The sequence below is a fragment of the Ptychodera flava genome, chromosome 1, assembly GCF_041260155.1.
Source record: "Ptychodera flava strain L36383 chromosome 1, AS_Pfla_20210202, whole genome shotgun sequence".
Classification (NCBI taxonomy): domain Eukaryota; kingdom Metazoa; phylum Hemichordata; class Enteropneusta; family Ptychoderidae; genus Ptychodera; species Ptychodera flava.
Genome location: NC_091928.1, coordinates 10,581,077 through 10,601,183, shown reverse-complemented (window position 1 = coordinate 10,601,183; position 20,107 = coordinate 10,581,077). Strand labels below are relative to the sequence as shown.

General features: G+C 37.7%; 3 protein-coding genes across 8 annotated transcripts in view; 1 reads left to right on the top strand and 2 right to left on the bottom strand.

The window, feature by feature from the left end:
* The window catches only part of LOC139129949 (muscle M-line assembly protein unc-89-like), a 32,966-nt gene extending 32,057 nt beyond the window's left edge, over positions 1–909 (bottom strand). Inside the window, exons 1-2 of one of the 2 annotated variants that reach the window (XM_070695654.1) lie at positions 744–909; positions 144–360 (exon numbers count right to left, since the gene is read on the bottom strand). In XM_070695654.1, the coding sequence (XP_070551755.1) occupies positions 144–282 (139 nt within the window). In that variant the 5' untranslated portion in view covers positions 283–360; positions 744–909. Of the gene's footprint in view, positions 1–143; positions 549–743 lie in introns of those variants that run through there. The other variant, XM_070695662.1, reaches the window with a different exon arrangement.
* Positions 835–20,107, top strand: part of LOC139129962 (protein polybromo-1-like) — a 104,703-nt gene continuing 85,430 nt past the window's right edge. For all 3 annotated transcript variants that reach the window (XM_070695724.1, XM_070695751.1, XM_070695688.1), the window contains exon 1: positions 835–972. The gene's annotated coding sequence lies outside the window, so the exon portion shown is untranslated. The remainder of the gene's footprint in view (positions 973–20,107) is intronic.
* LOC139129928 (uncharacterized) lies at positions 8,336–14,504 on the bottom strand. Of its 3 annotated transcripts, XM_070695633.1 has the most exons (3): positions 14,164–14,504; positions 11,811–12,062; positions 8,336–9,800 (listed from the first exon to the last, which is right to left on the bottom strand). In XM_070695633.1, the coding sequence occupies exons 2-3, from the start codon at positions 11,949–11,951 to the stop codon at positions 8,502–8,504; spliced, it is 1,440 nt and encodes a 479-aa protein (XP_070551734.1). In that variant the 5' UTR covers positions 11,952–12,062; positions 14,164–14,504; the 3' UTR covers positions 8,336–8,501. The 3 variants fall into 3 exon arrangements, 2 of the variants coding, with proteins under 2 accessions (XP_070551734.1, XP_070551726.1); XM_070695625.1 differs by lacking the exon at positions 14,164–14,504 and having other exon boundaries at positions 11,811–12,364; XR_011551724.1 differs by lacking the exons at positions 8,336–9,800; positions 11,811–12,062 and adding an exon at positions 12,293–12,949.

The window sequence follows — 20,107 nt, the reverse complement described above, 5'->3', positions numbered from 1 at the left end:
ACTTAACCCAGAAAGAGACTCCTAATGTGTGCTTTCTGAGGGCCAGAAGTTCACAAGAATAAGCAGTGAGTGACCCCTGTTGAGGTCAATCCATATTTCTTATGACAGTGTCCGCTGCACCTGGGGAAATTGTGTGTACTTACCGTCTATGTTGTTCTGATTGGGTTGACTTGGCGTTGGTGTCACCGTTTGGCTTTCTGACAACCAAATTTGGAGTCCAATTAGAAGGATAAAGGTCGGTAGGGCCTTTATCCTCCACACTTTGCGTTGATCCGTTGCCATACCGCTCACCTGACAACTGTAAACTGTTCCGGTATCGTTACACTTCGGCGATTACCTTTTGAAAAATCATGGTGAAATCTGCCGAATTTCGGCAGTTTCTGCTTAGTAGTTTGTTCATAGTACTCCCTACATGCCTAAAGGCTGTATTAAATCCAAAATGATCCTTTGATGAGAGGGTAGATTGCGTAAAATAACGTAAATAGAAGAATACGATATTCAAACTGATCGCCTATGCATGGACCCTTCAGCAATTTGACCTGTTGATTGAAATTTAAATATGGCTTCCTTATATGGGCATATTGCACACTATAAACAGGGTGACAGTTGGTATACAGCCTTCAAATTACGTGCCAATAATTCCTCATTTATCATTATGTAAGAGTGAAATATACGAAATTGTGGTTCAAATCTTTGTAGAGTGTTAGCTCAACAAGGATTATTTGTATTTTTAAAATGTTTACCTGTACTTGAGCGGACATGAGTACGTCTCTATTTATATCTCCTCCCTCCCCCAAATAGTATATCCCAGGATAAAGGAGGATCTTGGGAGAGATTTTAACATGGCGGCGTACATTCATACATGTTTGTCACTAGATTCTCCATAAAGTCGTCTATCTTAGTTTTTCCACCGAATTGCTTCCACGACAGTTGGAGACTTATTTTGTCGGCAGTTCATAAAGACTTGAGCAGGTAGGTTTTCAGAGCTTCCAATACATTTCACAGGCATATAGAAGAAGTGTTATGATTTTGACAGAGATTCGGTGTACGACGCGACGATACTGTCAACATACATGCATTGCCTTCATTATAAACAATGGCATTCATTCAGTCTACCACTTCCTCATTTACGCGTGCTGGGGTCCTTTGTTCAGGACCCATCGCTCTGTGTTACTCAAAAAGTGACGGAGAGTAACTGCAGTTTCTTGGAAATAGCGTGTTTAACGTACCAGCATGGAAACTGTTTTCTGTCTTCCTGTAATTTTGGTTCTGTTTATTGGTGATTTCTTTTGTTGAAGGCTAAAGCTGGTCTGGCAACGAGTGCGACTCGCAGGTGCATAAAATGCCCGTGTCACATACCCATTTTCGAAAAGAAACATTTATACTTAGTTCCAACTTCAAGATGATATTGGTATCGATAGTGTAGCCATTTCTTTACTGAGAGGCATCACCTTTAAATGGGGAAACTTCACCTATCCGTTGAGATATCGGGAGAAAAACTTATACATTACCGTCATCACTTTCGGGGTTATATTTTTAAGGGGTTAATTAATGAATTACGAAGTTGTGGATACAAAAGACACATGTACCCATTTATTACAAAACTGCTACAAACAAAAGGCTCTGACATACAAAGACCTCTTGGGTCAGGCCTGACCACGTTGACCAAGGCAGAAATTTAATAATATTCTGTCGTTGCAAATGGAATTTTGCACTTCCATCCACATATTTATACAGTCGACAAAGGTTTTGCTATGTTGTCGAGAAGGCCGCTCATATCTGATAAAAGAGGTGACGTGACTAAACTATGGAGGGGCCCTGTTCAGGGTGTAATGTGAGAACAGACTTCCCCGTAAAGACCAAAGAAAGATGGAAACTTTTTGTGCAGGCAGGATAAGAAACACCCCACGATACAGCAGCTGTCCCATTTTGAATTTAACAGAACATCGATAACCCTTACAAGTGGAATTTAGAAGACCATTCAGCTGCATGTAGCATGTGCCTTTTGCAAAAGATACATTGTATCATATCCCCCTCTACAGAGTCAACTGTCTACACAGTCTATGATTGTATGTGATACATAAGTCATTCATGACTCAAGGAGAGGGCTTCCTTGTGTTCGTGATTCAAATATGATCATCATGCCTGTGAAATAAGATGTATAATTGTACTTTCCTGAGTATCTTGTGGTATCTTAGATGTCCTTCCACACAGTGAAGTGTTTAACTCATTCATACTAGTCCAGCTACAAAACCAAAAACATCTATGCGCCACAAAATGTTTCACGGGATTGAACTTGTACGTTGTACAAGCACAAGTACTCTTTTCTGTATTTGTATCAACGTGTTTATCATGGTGGATTGTTAGATTCAGTTGAGGTGTACCCTAGTCCTTATTTTTCATAATGTATGAGTTTATTCATTCAGAATATCATTTTCTGAAAAGAAACTTACGAAAAAACCTTTGTTCATGTATTACACACTGTATAAGTCATAAAAAGAAACAGAGGCCCTATTAAAACAGTGTTGTGTTTTTCACACAGCAGGATTTTATGAGTCGTTGTTGATCTGTGTTTGGTGAAAGATATCTTTATTGCCTTTGAATTGTAAGTCCATTGCAAATGCTGCTTGTATTTTATTCTGAGTATCACACCTGAGGGTTGAGCCTCTCTTTGGTCAAAGGGAATGCTTTAGTAACCTTAGTGGCACATCATAACTTTTGTCAAACACACAGACTGACTCTGGTACTGAATAGTTGCATATATCATAGTACATGCATATCTATCACTCCATTTCTTCAGAACCTCACTCTACCAAATGGTGTACATGTAGCTTACAGGAGGGTTACTAAACGTATTTGCACAACCACAAAAGCTTCATTTGAATGAGGCACAGGGAGAGGTACATTGAATTGGAGGTTTTGTAAAACATTACCCACAGTCTACTTAGCTTGACATGCAGCCATCAACCTTTGTGCTTGGATTTTGTGTGAATACTGAAATCTTAAAACCATCACGTGCAAGGCCTTCAAGGTTATATTTGTAAAAAGTCATGTCAATGTGAATGGCTTGTTTTGTAGGGCATTGGTGATCAAATCTTGACCACAATGAAAGCAAATGATAACATGTGTCTAAGTAACAAAGTCATTAATGTGGCTACTTGGTATGCAAAGAGTAAGCCATGACCAACTGACCTATGACTATTGTTAGGTGAATTAGGCAGGAACCAGACATTCATAGAGTTTTGCGAGGCTCAAGAAAATAAAGATATACTATAATACAGTGCATTAGGACAATCAACTGAAAAAAGAACATTGTGTTCATGTGCAAATTTTCCACTATGCTGCCTTCCGGTAGATAACTACCTTCTGTAGCGTACCTATAAATGGCCACTGATGATACAAAAGGGATAGTGTTTCTTTTTCCCAAAGACTGGGTCCAGCCCATGCGGACAATTACGCCCAAACATAATTACAGTGTGTGTGTGTGTGGCGTGGAAAAAAAATCACTATCTACTGAACAGTAAATTGTAATTTGGTACTTTCCTTTCATGAGTTTGATATGTCATTTGGCGAAGCACGCTGCTTGAACAATAGAGGTTGCTAAATCTAGCTCCATGCTCTGACAAAACTGTACAGTATAGCATGATAACACATTTGAAGTGTGAAAGGAAAATTATTCCCGCATGTAGTGAGTTCCTTCTTCAAGCAGTTACTTTATAATCACTGAATAATTAATTATTGCATTAAAAGTCACAAAACTGATGTATTCACCAAATTTCCAAATTACTGCTCCCTGTTTGCAGAGTGGTGTTTGCTTTTGAGTTTTGTGCACACAGCTGTGCTGTGTCTGATCTGCTAAAGAGGTTTAATCCTCCAGAGTTGACTCACTTTTACAAAGATTGCTTAGTATATAAAGTGTGTGACCCTTATCTGTCCTGCCATTACCTTGTGCAAGTAGGTGAAAGGTCAGGACCTCCGGCAGCTGTCAGCTGTAATAATCTGGTATCAGTCTCATATGAGAATTTCAATTCAGTTGTCAGATAATGTTTACTGTAATACCTTTAATTAAAGCTATATATTTCATTAAAAATTAGTCGAATGTCGGCTTTATTGAAGGTTGTAGTAGTACAGGCAGGTTGTTGCCGTGAGGTACATGTATGTCTGGCCCATATACATGTAGCATGGGAAAATAAACCACACAGAACAGAATAGTGGGAAGTTGATACAGTCAGGCTGTAAACCAGTGTAGACAAGTGTTTATGTACATTGTATAGTCTGTTATGAATGTGTATAGTATCTAGTGTGAAAGGTAGTATCAAATTTTAGTATGTGTCACCATGGTTAAGAGGGAAATAGAAACTTGATTTTTTGCCAAGTCATCTCATAAATTACAGTTTTCATATGGCATCAACACAGGTCCAATAATCAGTTACATTCTTAAAGGTAAAAAAAAATTAATTTACCAGGTCCAAAAACAAATAGAAAATGAAAATAGCTGTAGGGTCATCCTGAACAACTGCCTAGTGGCCCTGAGGCAGTGGCGCGATGTAGTTAGCATACAGTTTTAATGAAATTAAAATGTGGAAATGTACATACAGTAAAACTACTACACTGTTGTTAATTAATGTGTAAAGTAGGGCTTATCAGCTTGCTGCAGGGGTTGTTCGTAAGAATAAAATTGCCGTCAATTGTTTTGGTTACTCTTTTTCAGATATGTCTGATAACTCTAAGGACTTTGTTTGTGAAATGTTCCCCACATCTGTGTCATCCACATAACACACTTTTGTGAATGAGAATGTTTCTATATCTGTACTAGACTTGGTTCAAGTCTGTGATTTGTGAATGTTTGAGTGGAGTGAACGCAATGATTTGTATTCTGCTTTCATGTGAAACGCGCGCGTGAGTGGACGCGATGAGTGGAGTGAACGCTATACAGCGGAGTTTCACCCGGAATCACAGACTTGGCTTTTTTGCACGATCTGCGTTGCTATAAATTATTCATGAGATGACGTTTTCTCTACTCATATATTATTCATAAGATGACATCACTAAATTTTACACATTGGGAGGAGTTACCAATTGACCCAAACGAGACGTGCATAAAACTCACATGGCGTTGTTGACAAAATGTCAAGTGCGATCACTCCCACAAAAGTCAGCACAACCTCTGTTGTATCACCGAAAACGTGTGAAAATATCTGTGTTGTTTGTGGGGCCCATGTTGCAAAATGCGACAATCGTCGCCGGTTTTTCAAGGATGGAAAAAGACACCGTCTTTACAATTGTAGCCTGTTCTCTTACGTGCCCAAAGCTATGGAAATCAAAACAATGTGGGGCGACTTCGTATGTCAGATTTTCCGCTACCGGTTGGTGCGCAGACGAACACATCTTTTCCCTCAATGTAACTCTCAACAAGCTTTCTTTGGTAATCTCGCATGATTAGCGATGGTCGACCGATCAGTTGTAAAACGCGGTTGATGTACGAACTTGATGCCGTTATTCGCCCAGATATATAAAACGTACTCGATGTCTAGCTTTGCACGGGGTGACAACAAACTTTTTAATGCATGCAGAGGTTTATTAGCATGCGTTCTTCTTATTGGCCAGAATAATGGCGGGGCTGTCAATCATTTTGTATTTGCTTACGTCACTGTGCACACAGTCCGTCTCACCGCCTGTACTTTGCAAGAAGTCCAAGTCGGTGAATCCGGCAGAAACTAACTCACTACTGCGCAGACTCAAACGTGACGCATTCAATCGCTGGGAAAACCTGGTGTGAGCTGCCAAATTCCGGATAGGTTTGTACGAAATAGGAGAGACACAAGAGAAACTATTATAAATGCTTTTATTTTTTTAAATTAATTAACCGACTTGAACCAAGTCTATATCTGTACAGGAAGTGACTTTCTAATATTTAAGATGATATACATCTACCATTGATTTGCATAGTAGGTCATTAACCTTGTTTGTGAAAAACCATTAGGTCGTTTCCTTAGTGTGAAAACCTCAGTACTATAGGACTGTTTGCACTTAATTCTGAATGGAAGGTGGAAAGGAAATACTGGTTTTAGTAGTGTAAACTGTTTACCATATGGTGTAAGTTTTCAGTGTGAAAATTCTTGGTACATAATGTTACTGACCTTAGACCATTTAGGAAAGATTGGTTACAGTACAGTACATCCATCCTCGCTGACATGAGTTACTTCAATTGATATCCTAACTTACAGGGTACAGCATTTGTACTTAGGAAGGGTGGTCAGTCAGGTACAGTACTACAATTTGGTTTTTGTCTTCCAAGGATCAATGACATGTATATTCTTTTCAGATAATGGAGGGCATGCATAGTGTCTTCCACACATATTGCTCAAGAGTGCCCATAACTTATCTTCTTCAAAAACCAGCAAAGCCTGAAAAAAATTAATTTCTTTTTTTCATACATGTACATGTACATGTTTTATTTTGACAACCCCTTATCAAGGTATAATAATAATGTTCTGTTCCAACAACAACAGTACTTCTGCGGTTGTGATAGCAGAACTTGAGAAGGTTCTGTTAGCAGAAGGAATGGAAATATTTATAACTTTACACCTCAAGACATTTTTATGGCCTGTTGAACCCAGTTTGATGTAATTATCTATAAATTGTTCAGCAGTATTATACCTGCTCTGTATGCAAACCTGAGGTTTTAAATCAGTTAATAATTGTGGTATTTGGTCAATCTTTCCTGTAGGTAAATTGGATTACATATTCAATAAGTAGAAACTAACAGGTTTCCCTCTACAGTGACTACTGTGATTGGCTAATTTATTAGTTTACCTTTAATATTTCACTTGTGTCAGCTGAACTGTTCATCATTAATTTACAACATATGTCGTTTATTCAAAAGAAATGGTAACTATTAGCTATTGGCAGTATGTTCTGCTATGCTGTAATTGTTGATAGTGTTTGCTGGAAAACAAATATTTTCCACTTCTCCCCAAGGTACTACTATATTTTTTCTTGAAACTAAAATGTTAGCCTTGTAGACAAATGTAAAATACTGTATGCAATATTAATTCAGGCAATTGAATTCTAGTCTGGAATAATATTCAGTAGTCAACATTATCAGTATTTAACATTACATACCTGCAGGCTGTGTTAAAGTTGAAGACTAGGTAACTCTAGATGATTTTAGAAGTAGAACAGGAAACTTGCATGTTATCTTACAGATAGAACAGAATAGAAGACATTGAAAAAAATCAGAAGTTACAGCAAATGCTTTATTCATGCTGTATAGTTGTTACTGTTTAGCTAATTCACATGCTTCAGGAAATCAGGTGTTTTAAAAAGTTTTGTATCACAAGGTTTTCTGTTGATTGACCCACTGTACACACGAAAGGTGTATCTAATGTTATCTGTGTAAACTGGTCAAAAGAATTTTATGTCTTCTGTAAACTATAGAGTGAACATGCATTGCACGATGATAAATACAGTACACAACGAAACTTGCGTTCAGACTCGGCGGGTTTTTGACGGCGATAAGACGCGTCCTAGACGCGGCTAAGACGCGTCTAAGTTCCTAGTTTTGTGTTGCAATTAATGTTTCTTGTCTCTGGTTTTGGAGGAGATTCCTCTCACATAGTGCTTTAGGGCAAGGCCCTTAGCAAAACCACCAGAAAAATATCCTTATATCTGATTCTAAGAGCATTCACTCTTGTACTTACTGGGTATAGGACATATAATATTTAAAGCCTTATTACTTAGCTCAATGATATAGCCTATTGTTATAAGGAATGGGTAAGGGTATCTTTTTAATAGGCTAAACCATGCGCCAAATAGCGTTAACAAGCTTTAGGGAGGGAGGGAGGGTCAGGCTAAATAAAGTACCTCCACAACCCCACGCCTACCCCCAAATGTACGCGCTTCTACCGTTGTCTCTGAGTCTCCTCCGTTATCGAGTGACAAACTAAGTGTACCAATTATGTTGCCCTATTTATACTCATGCATTATAAATATTTATGAGATGCGTAATGATATCGCTGCGTAATGAGGCTTTGAATAATATAATATTTAAAGCCTTATTACTTAGCTCAATGATATAGCCTATTGTTATAAGGAATGGGTAAGGGTATCTTTTTACCGTCCACATACTGCCTAAAGCGTAAAAATTCTACCTAAACCATAAAACACACAACCATACCTAAATAAATCAAAAACCTTTATTCAAAATAATTCCCCCATTCCTCATAACAATAGAAACATTCCCAGCAATTAACATATGAGAACATCATTACATCCAAAGAATAAAAGTGATAACCATACACATTCAAACTGAAAAATGAAACAGATTCATCTCTAAAATAATCACATTGATATTTAATGAAACTAATAGAAATTCATAGCAGTCTCCAGACACAAAATATCAGATGAACAAACAAGTGGCAAATATTCACCCTATACTACACGTACATTGTACAGTCAAATTACAAATCCAAATGTAACAGTTTTCACAGAAAAACCAGCTACTGATAAAAGGCTGGTCTACAAGAAGTTACAATATTCTCCAAATTTTCATATTTAAGAGTAATATCATCACGAGTATCAATAGCATCTATTAACCTAGAAGCAGGAGCCTCTGCTTTTCCAACCTTATGGAGCTGCATATAGTGGTTTGCAGTCTTTTCTGATCTCCAACCAACATGGTCCATGAGATCTGAGATCTGTGAACCTGCCAATGCTAAAATTATTGCACATGCACTCCTAAAGCTGTGAGGAGTTTCACCTTGGTCAATATTTAACACTTGCAAATATGTTTTCAGACGTTGGTAAATAGCTTGAGAGGATATGGGTTTGTGCACAACTTGACCACATGGGGTTGTTGGACGAAAAAGATAACCAAACCGTAAATCTATATCAAAACTTCTCGCTAACTTAATGTATTCCTCTATCGTACTCACGGCGCATAACGTCTTGTCATTACAACGCTTTATTGCGAATAAATTACTCTGTTCACCTCTTAAAGTTTTACCAAAAGTATGATTAAATATGAAACCAGAATTATCTGGCAACCTTACGATTTCCTGAGTTTTGATCTGGCCAAGATCTCCTGCCCTATCTCCGGACATCATTAATACCTTAAATATGGTAATATCTCTAGCATAGACGTATGCTTCAACACGTGAAGTGCTAGACACTAGTTTACTTAAAATGTAATCTAGAAGGATCCTTATCTTATTAGTAAAAATCGGCTTGGCCTGTTTAGGAGTTATATGTGCTTTGGCCTGCTCTTCACCGGATTTCTTAATATATCTGTCAACCAAGGTAGAAGCGATTGGGTTTGTCTTACATAAACCCAGATTTAGCATCACCCCATAAAAGGACTTTAATTTAGCAGCTATATTTTTTAAGGTGCCTAAACGTAGACGTTTAGGACATTCACACTGATCAAACTTTCTGGTAACACTACCCAGGAACGGACATGTATTTATATGAACCTGAGTTCGAGCATGTTTGTCTTTATGGATAAGAAATCTGACAATATCTACTGGCATCGCTTGAGTAAGGTCTTTAGGCTGAGGGAGTCCACTTAAGAAAGATTCCAGATTTTGTACCAATTTGTCTTTCTGGATTTCATAAGCTGATTTTGAACCCAGTAGTTCATTCATTCGAGCATCGATGATATCAAGATCAACCTGAGTGCGCCCTCTGTCGGACGGATAAGGAACTGAGCTGACTACTTTGGCTGAGCAAATATGGCACTGTTTTTTGTCCTCTTGACCAAGAGAATTGCAGAGTAACTGAGTACCACATAACCAACATTCCTAATGAAATATAAAATGTAGAAGTACACAACTTTAATCTTGAAACAGCTGTATTATTCAATAGATGGAGCTTTTATAGTAATTGCCTAACTGCCAAAAGTTGCTGCAAATAACTTTCCTTTAGTTTTCGCGTGAACATAGCCATTTTTTGATGGGACAAGAATGAAATTATCCTCTCCTTTAGACGCAACTTGCACACAGACTGATCCATGTTTCTTAACTAATGGCCACCATAAAGGCGTAAAATTGTGGACTTCTAATAGAACAGTGGCTGATAAACCTTCCGAAATTACATGTCTCACCACTGGCAATTGCAAGCATACAGGGGGAAATATGAACAACCTATCGGCTTCTTGAAACGTATGTGCAAAGAAATTGACCCCTTCACAATTAGGTTGGGGATAAGGAGCTACGAAACGAGACAATTTTGCGTTGGAACATATGGCCATCGCATCTACATCATATGGACCAAACTGATCATTTATTCTCTGCCAAGCCGTACTAGTAAGAGTGGTGTCATTTTCGTTTACATTTCTCGATACATAGTCAGCAAGATTGGCTGCTGATCTAACATGGGATAAATTCAACCATACATTTCGTTCTACAGCTACGTGAAATATGTTCTTGAGGACCTGATTGAGTTTTAATGACTTTGAACCAGGAAAACCATTATTCCACGCTTGTACTAATACAAGTGAATCTACAGCCACATCTAATCGTAGATTATCTATTTTATCTCCAAGAGCTAACAAAGTGCGGTGTAGAGCTTCTGCTTCTTTTACGTTTATAGACTCATTCCGGAATGAATCCTCCCAGAAATCGCTTATTTCAACTGACATACTCTCGTTAACGGTGGAATCGGGATGTAAAACAGCCCCCCATTTATAAGCGCTAGCATCTGTAAACAATTTAAGAGCATAGTGTCTTTCTTTAAGCCATTTGAACGGACCTGCATTAACATTATGTTTTGCCATTCCCTTAGCTCTTTGCTAACTCTTGCCTTATTGGAACAAGAAATGTTGCTTTTCCCTGAGCTTTTGACACCGATAGAGCCATTTGACGAATGTATAATCTTGCAGATGGAATTGCAAGCGCGAAAGACATACACTTCCCATAACTTTTTGAATCAGAGGGAGAGGGACTGCCCGTTTACTAAGAATATCATTCGTTAATTCCAAAAATCTATCAATCTTAATCTGTGGAACAATAAACGCTCTAAAGACGAGTCAACCTGCATACCTAACATAACTAAAGACTTAACGGGTGTTAGGATACTTTTCTGTAACGCTAAGAAATAACCCGCCAGTACACAAATAGAGGCTAATATAAAAGCCGAAGCTTCTGCGCGTTCAAAAGGAGACAATTTCCTTTCTAACCGGGCGTGACATACCAGTAAAGGTCCCGCATGGCGATCGTCAATATATTGGATACATGGAACCCCAAGCTTTCTAGCATAACTAGTGACGGCGTAACCAACAGTATGATAAACATAAGCTGAAAGCTTCCACCCAAACGGCAAAGTATTACACACAAACCAAACTCCCCCCCATTGAAAACCAAAGTATGTTCTATCCGGTTCATATACAAGAATGTGGTCATAACCACTTTTATCATCACACTTGACTTGATAGTCATCTTTGTGCAGGTAACGACTAACATCAACCAACTTGTCGAGCTTGAACGGAATATCTTGAATCCATAGATTTAAGTACCTCATGTCTATACACATCCTTGGCTTCTTGGGCTCAACAACAATTGGCATCACAACGTGAGGAGGAGGATCACGACCGACAATACCCCAAACCGAAACAGCACCTGTTTTTAATCGGTCAGCTATCGTCTTTGCTATAAATGGAGCAAAATCCTTGTTGCTAGGGGATTGTTAAACTGTCTAGGAGGAGGCAGATCATGGAAAAACTGTTGTCCTTTAAAACCTCCTGAGAAATGGCGTAGATATGGAGACACTTTCACACCATTCGAAATCCAAGACATGATTTCATGTTTATTTACCAGATCCATCGTAAGCTCATTCCATGCATCTGGGTATTTGTGCAGCTCGCCAGCAATAAACTGATCTGGGTTTCTGAATGACATTTCACTAAGGGATACTTTTCTCAAACCATTGGAGACCAAAGATAACACTTCGAACATGTTACCATCAGGAGCCTGTCCGGGGGTGCCCCCAAGCGTTGTCCAATCATACGAAGTTTTTGGAAGTAGCTTGATATTGACAGGATTCTTTAACTCCCAAACTTGAACAATCTAATGAGGAACAAACAGAAAACTAGGGCTATAATATAAACCAACAGTGCATTCTAGATAACATAAGGGGACACCCCCGGACAGGACCATGCGAAAGGCCGGCCTGCAAAATGCAGAGGGCACAGAGAGTGGCCCCCCTATCCGGGAGTTTATTGAACTATGAAAAATGGACTGCTTTAACGGTGAGCACATTATAGGCAAGAATACCCAAGACAAAACAAACACATTCATCATGTTAAACCCTTGTTTTATTATGCAAACATCAAACGTTATGAGACAAAGCTTTTTTTTTTTTTTTTTTTTTTTTTTTTTTTTTTTACATAGGCAAATTATCTTTTACACACTCATAACAATGACACTCTAAGTGAGAATCAAAATACATCTGAACTGGCCAATTCACAATTCTGTACAAGTCAGACATTCCATCATAATTCAGACTACTTCTTATCTGGACAATTTCTGGCTATATGACCTTTGTTTCCACAAACGTAACACTTAATGTCTCTTCCTCTGCCTTGAGGGCGTTGAAATTGATAAGGACGAGAATAACTGCGCGTGTTCTTTAGAAATTTGCCCACTTTTGACGCGATTTCTTCTTCCTCTTTGTTGCCAAGTAGAAGGAGGACTAACTTTCCCGCGTCACTCCCAAAATCATTACTCTCAAATTGTGCTAGCACAGCTCTGAAACGTTGAAGTTTCGAGTGATTCACCAAGGTAGCCCTATCTACCAACACTCTCAGGGCATTTATGATAGCGTATCTCGATGCGCCAGAATGTGCCACATCCATAACTTTTTGCAGAGCTTCATCGACATTCGCAGAGTCTGCCGCTTTCTGTAGCTTTTCCACTTTTTCTTCCAATTGTTTCAAAGCACACGCCACTGGCATCTGAAAAATAGTGCTTAAATTATTTCAACACGTGAGCAAGCATAACACTTCCTTTCATTTTAAAGTTATGCAATTACCCTTCTTAGCACCATTTTCACAAAACAAGACCACTTGTTGCATACCTCAGCGTATGCAAATTTTACAAAGCAAGACCACTTGTTGCATACCTCAACGTATGCAAAATTTTACAAAGCGAGACTACTTGTTGCATACCTCGACGTATGCAAAATTTTACAAAGCAAGACCACTTGTTGCATACCTCAACGTATGCAAATTTTCACGAAGCAAGACCACTTGTTGCATACCTCAGCGCATGCAAATTTTCACAAGCAAGACCACTTGTTGCATACCTCAGCGTATGCAAATTTTACACAGCAAGACCACATGTTGCATACCTCAGCGCATGCAAATTTTCACAAAGCAAGACCACTTGTTGCATACCTCAGCGTATGCAAATTTTCACAAAACAAGACCACTTGTTGCATACCTCGGCGTATGCAAATTTTCACAGAGCAAGATCACCTGTTGCATACCTCAACGTATGCAAATTTTACAAAGCAAGACCGCTAGTTGCGTCCCTCAACGTAAGCAAAATTAAAGTAAAAAAAAAAAAGTAAAAATGGAGGGAAATAAAGATGGTGTCCCTGTAACGCTGAGCAAAAACCGTAACTTCGCACAGGTGAACAAAGACATAACTAAGGAAAGGGAAAAAACTACTAACAAAAGGTATAAAACGCTAATTTACAACACCTAAAAGCACATGTAACAAGCTGCTATATAACAACCACATGTATACAAAAAACAAAAGAGAAAAACTGAATGAAAAGGAAAAAGGAAAAAAAAGAATACAACAAGACAGAATACAAAGGTATGCTACAAAATAATTACTAACAAGAAAATAAAATAAAACAGGAGCTAAGGAGAATTTCAAAATCGAAAAATTTTCAAACTTATCGCACACACCAATGGAACAAAGAGAAAAAAAAAAAATAAACAACGTACACAGAACGACTACGATCGAATTAAAAAACCAAACAGTTCAAAAACTGAAAACTCGTGTTCTCAACGAAGATAACAAATAACCGTGTCTCAACGCAACCCCAGAAACATTGAAACTTGACCGACCGCATATGCACGATAAAAAGGGGTAACTCGACAATCAGGCAATGTAAAACTTGAATAGAATGAAAGAAACACATGATATTGAGTCTCACCTGAGATTCAGACTCTTTAGAGGTTGTTTCAGTAACTACTACAGGTGTAGGAACTTGTGCGCTGGTAGAAGGGTTTTGAGCCGGAGTCCTCGCAGCACAGGATTGTCTTGAGTCGATACCTGAGTAGCAGCATTACCAGAAATTGAAGGACGGGACACAGCCGAAGCAAAAGACCTGGTTGCATCTGCTACAGTGTTAGGACGATCCATTCTGTCGTGTTACTGTGGCTCCTCCGTTATCGAGTGACAAACTAAGTGTACCAATTATGTTGCCCTATTTATACTCATGCATTATAAATATTTATGAGATGCGTAATGATATCGCTGCGTAATGAGGCTTTGAATATTGGACTTCTTTCAACATTATTATGGTGACCCTTGACCTCGCTACATGTGACATCAGTGGTTTCTCACAACTGTTTTCCTCAATTGAAACTTTACCCACGCCATAGATGCTTTAATGTTGTGTCAATAGCTAAGGATGGATGACTTTGTAAATTTATCTAAAACAAGTGCTAAGTGAAAGTAGATGTCATGAAGAATGATACCTCTGACGTTTGACTTCTACAAAGCCCATATCATGTTCTACTTCTACAGTTTGCTTGATTTTGAGCTTGCATGGAGTGATTTTAAATGACCGAAATTTAAACTAAAAACAGTTGTTCACCATTCCATGTTAAAGGATCTGTAGCTGTAACTTTTGACCATTTTTTTCACAATTTTTGTTTATAATTTCAACCACATAGTTCTTCTAGCAATCCACAAAGCATGCGACGTTGAGATACAAGCGTGGAGCTTTGTCAACTCAGCATGTACACTGTACATGTACAGGGATCTCCACAGGGGTGTTTTTAGGGATGGGCTACCCCTCTGTTTTGGGAGCAATCCATTCATATGTTAATAACTGTACAAAACATATTTTCAAGACAGGGGTATGCAAATTATTCATTGTTATGTAAATTGTGGTGTCTTCTTTTTGTCCCAAGCTGTTGAGAACACAGAAGTGTTTACATTCCATTATTATTGTTGACAAGTGAGTTCTTGTTCAGACTAGAATTCAACAGTGTATTTTATATGTATAGAAGCACAGAGACCATGCATGACAGACACTGTGTTGACAAGCTAATAGTTGATGTTCAACATGCTCTGGGGAGTAGAACAAGAACTTGAAATTGATTGTGACCTACAAAACAAAAGTAGTGAAAAAATCAAAAGTTACAGCTACTTTATCTTTACTGATCAACCATGTTTCTTGATTGGGATAGGGAAAAGATTTAGATGATTTGGTGTCAAATATTTATAAATGCTAAATGTTTTTCATTTTCTGCAAATAGAGATCAACTTTCTTTGAAAGAGTGGACATTTCATGTTTAAGCATTATCTCAGGAATTTGTTGTTCTGATTTTCCACTAACACAACAGAGAACTTCCAGTACATGTATATAAAGACATTTTCTCAGTTACCCACAATGCATTGCTGTAGCTGTGTCAAACACTGTATACACACTGTACTTAGAACAACAAAAACATACCTTGTGTTGTACAACTATTGTGCAAAAATTAGCAAATTTCCAATGCCAAAAAATGCCACTAGTACATGTAGCTGTATCTGTTAGTATGAAAATATAAGGTCAAAGTGTAACTTTCAGTAGTTTTCTATGAGCAACAACATACCCTGCCTATACCCTATGGCTAAAAAGTTCTACAGTAATGTACACTTTGTAAATCCTAGCGTGCACTGCATCATGGAACCAGTAAAAGAATTATCAGTAATGTAACGTTGTATTAACACTGCATGTACATGTAGATGTTACAAGGTATTCAAACTGTTTGTACCAGAGTTATGCTTTTACTCATTCCCCTGAGCTGAGAGCATTGTGAACTTTGACCCTATTAACTTTGATTCTCTGTGAACTTTGACCCTATTAACTTTGATTCTCTGACTGGGCACATCTGTTTGCCATTTGAAATATGGAATGCATTCAAAACTTGTAGTTTTTAGTTATCACGCCAAACTGCAAAGTGCCTCTGGTCACGGCTCACATCAATTGTTGGTAAACTGTAGCTACGTGTAACTGTAGTCATGTACTACATTTTCGTAATGTTGACTAGTTACATTTTGTCATTTCAAAATTATAGTTTATACAGCTACTATAGCACAGGAAGTTACAAACTCAAGGTAGTCTTTCTCTAGATTTGTGGACTTATGAGTGAGGAAAAAATGGCTCCTATCCTGCCTGCAATATAAACCAAGTTACTCAGTTGAGAATCAGAGATGCTCAAATTGTGGGCTTTCAGCACTTACTACATGGCAGAGCCCAGGTGTTCTTTAATGGAGCTGTGGCCTTGTTCTGTAATTTATAGGTTGTTATGCACAGAAAACACTGGTTGTATTTGTATAGTTTGTCCTTTTCAAGGCCCAGCATTCTAGTGGTGACCCTTATTGGTTGTTCAATGCTTGTGGTTGTTCTGTGTTTGAAATCAAGCTGTTGGAAGACCTGGTGACAAGTGTAAACAATTTCTTGGGTGTAACTTCTCAGCATTATATATATTGACAGGAGTGAATGATCTTATGGTATTTGGTGTTTGTTTTGAGGCAGTCAGATGTTGAAGTGTGCTGTGAAATTTTAGTGAACAAAGGGACAGCACTTTGGAGGAAGTTTGAATTTCAAAAACATGAGGAAATGAAAGACGGTAAGAACAGTGTTGTCATCAAATGCAAGACCTTGTTGAAAGTCCCTTTTAGATCTAATTATATGTTGTCAATTTGATTTGTTGGTTGTAAATTGTATTGGCAGTGCAGTGTGACAGGTTTTTAGCTACTATAGACTATAGTCTATAGAAGCTATTGGGATGGGTATCCGTCCGGCGTCCGTCGTCAGTCTGTATGTATGTATGTATGTATGTATGTATGTATGTATGTATGTATGTCCGTTTGTGAGGCGTCCGTCCACTCAAATATCTTGAGAACCGCAGTACTTACTGATTTGATATTTGTTGTGTAGATGAAAAATATGATTTTGAGAAACTGTTTTTTTTTTATTTTTTGATATTGTTGAAAATAGGCAAATTAATGCCAAAAAGGCGTTTTAGGTAAAAATCTTCTTCTTCATAGCCGCTGGTCAGACAGCTTTGTTATTTGGTATACAGGTCCCTAGGGACAACCCAACTTAGATTTGTTCAAATCGTGATGAAATATGCAAATCTGTATTTTTAAGGAATTTTTTTTGTCATTTTTGATCAAAATTTGACTTACATTGTATGTAATTCTTGTACTGTATAAACCCTATCATTCACCCAGAAAAAAATAATTATACGATTTTAAATAATTGAATAATTAGGAAATCATCAAAGCCAAAACAATTTTAGTGTAGAATTATCAGAAAGTTCAACTTTTTTTGACAGTTCATAGTGAAATGCTTACCATCTTGGAGGATTAAAACATGTAAAGGCAACTTTCCTGAATCCCAACTTTGACATATTCTGAACCGTCATTTATTGTGCCCTGTATGTTATCTAAAAGAAATTGCTCGTAATAGTTTGTCATGATAGGGTGGTCAAATAAATAGAGATAGAGAAAGTTCTAATTTCCATTTATGGTTGACTTGGTAAGGATAAAATAAAATTGCTTTTTGAGGAAAAAAATAGAGTGGTCAATTAAAAGAGTGGTCAAAGTGATAGGGTTTTTATGGTAAAGCTGGGCTGTAAGATTCCTTATGTGCTATTTATAGCAATTATGCAATCTGTGTAAACAGTGCAATGAAAGTGTTACATGATGCTTTTGATGACCTTGAACTTCTTAAGTTTCAAACATTTGTCTCTTCAGTGTGCTTTCTCTGAGTACGTACAGTCTCAACTTATTCAACAGAACTTACTTACAATGTTAATTTGAAAGTTAAAATGTGCTTGGTTAATAGGATGAAAATACTGATAAAAAGATAACCAGCTTAAGATTCTTTATAACCTGACAGATATGCTGTTTTTTTATGATGAAAATCTTGATTTAAGCAAGTCTTGTTTACTTTAATTAGAATGTAATTAACTCTCGTTTATTAGCTACTATAGACTAATATAGTCTATAGAAGCTATTGGGATGGGTATCTGTCCGGCGTGCACTGTCAGTATGTATGTATGTATGTATGTATGTATGTATGTATGTATGTCCGTTTGTGAGGTGTCCGTCCACTCAAATATCTTGAGAACTGCAGTACTTACTTATTTGATATTTTTTGTGTGGATAAAATATATGATTTTGAGAAACTCTTTTTATTAATTTTTGATATTGTTGAAAATATGCAAATTAGCACCAAAAAAGGCGTTTTTGGTAAAAAATTCTTCTTCATAACCACTGGTCAGACAGCTTTGTTATTTGGTATACAGGTCCCTAGGGATAACCCAACTTAGATTTGTTAAAATTGTGATGAAATATGCAAATCTGTATTTTTACAGAATTTTTTTTCCCATTTTTGGTCAGGCCATCCTGAAATGAGCTATCAAAGATATCCTCCTTTTTCATCAATACATGTGTCACAAAAGGTTGTTCTTTACATAACACAGCAGAGCTCTGTCAACTGTTGAGTCGCTGTTTTTTCAAAACCGCTGGTCAGACAGTTTTAATATTTGGTTTACATGTCCCTAGGATGACCTTAGTGAGATAATTTCATACAGTTAGGAAATACTTAATTTTGTATCCATGTCTATAGTAGCTTCAGGGACTTTGGCCCTATGTTTTTGTTACGGGTCGTAATGGCTTATCAGAGTTTTATTGTCATGCTACCACTGGTTTCACCATGCTATACTAATTATATACAATCCTATCTAGGGACTACAGAGCAATGATACAGGGTTTCCCAAACCATTTATCAGTGTACCCAAACCTTAACCTGTTCACCCTCAATATCCTGTAAACAGGTCCATAATCACCATTGATAACGATGGGTTTAGACCAAACCACGGTGATGAAAGGGTTAAAAAATACTCTGTAAGCTCGAAGTTTTGGCATTTCAATCATAAATTTATTGAGGCTAAAAGTTACAATTTGGGATGTAGATGTTTGTGTACTTGTCAAGCAAAAGAGTTGTTTTATGTCACCTACATATGCCATTCAAATAGGCTTTGATTCTTGTTCTGAAGGACAACAAGGTATTTTGTATGGTCTTTTGATATGCACAATTGCACAAGATGTCTACTTCTGCTTTGATGGCATGTGTTTTATGGAACTAAGGAAACCAAGGAACCAAGGAAAGATTGCTTTTGAATTTGAAGACTCATTAACCTTATAAATCAGGCCAGGTTATTGGGAATGAATTGATTGTTGGAGTCCAGGTCAGTAGCTACTGTAGTATTGAGGGGCCATTATCCTGCCAAGTAGGTGATAATAAAGAAGTGTCTGTACATGTCATCCAAGTCGAGTGACCAATACAGTTGTGTTCAGGTGGAGTTTTAGGCCAAACCATAGACCCTGGAGAGAGTTCAGGTGGAGTTTTAGGCCAAACCATAGACCCTGGAGAGAGTTCAGGTGGAGTTTTAGGCCAAACCATAGACCCTGGAGAGTGTTCAGGTGGAGTTTTAGGCCAAACCATAGACCCTGGAGGGTCTATGGCCAAACTTAGCCCTAGTGTACTTACATTCTTGTGTAATGTCAGTTTTGAATGGGGCTTTGATTTTGTATTAGATTCATTCTTTCTCCCATGTTATTGATTAACAAGAAAGTCTTCATTCATTCGTGTACATAAATGTACACGGTTGAACATGCAGTACAGTACAAATGTATAAATGTAGAAATGTACGTTTCACACATTGCGTGATTGATGAGAGGGAAACTGCCAACATATACCATACAATAAAATATCACCAATAAAGATAGAGTAAAGAAGCTGCCACAGGAGAGATACATCATCACTGAACAGTTTGGGAATACTGATGTCACAATGTTTATTTGTTCAA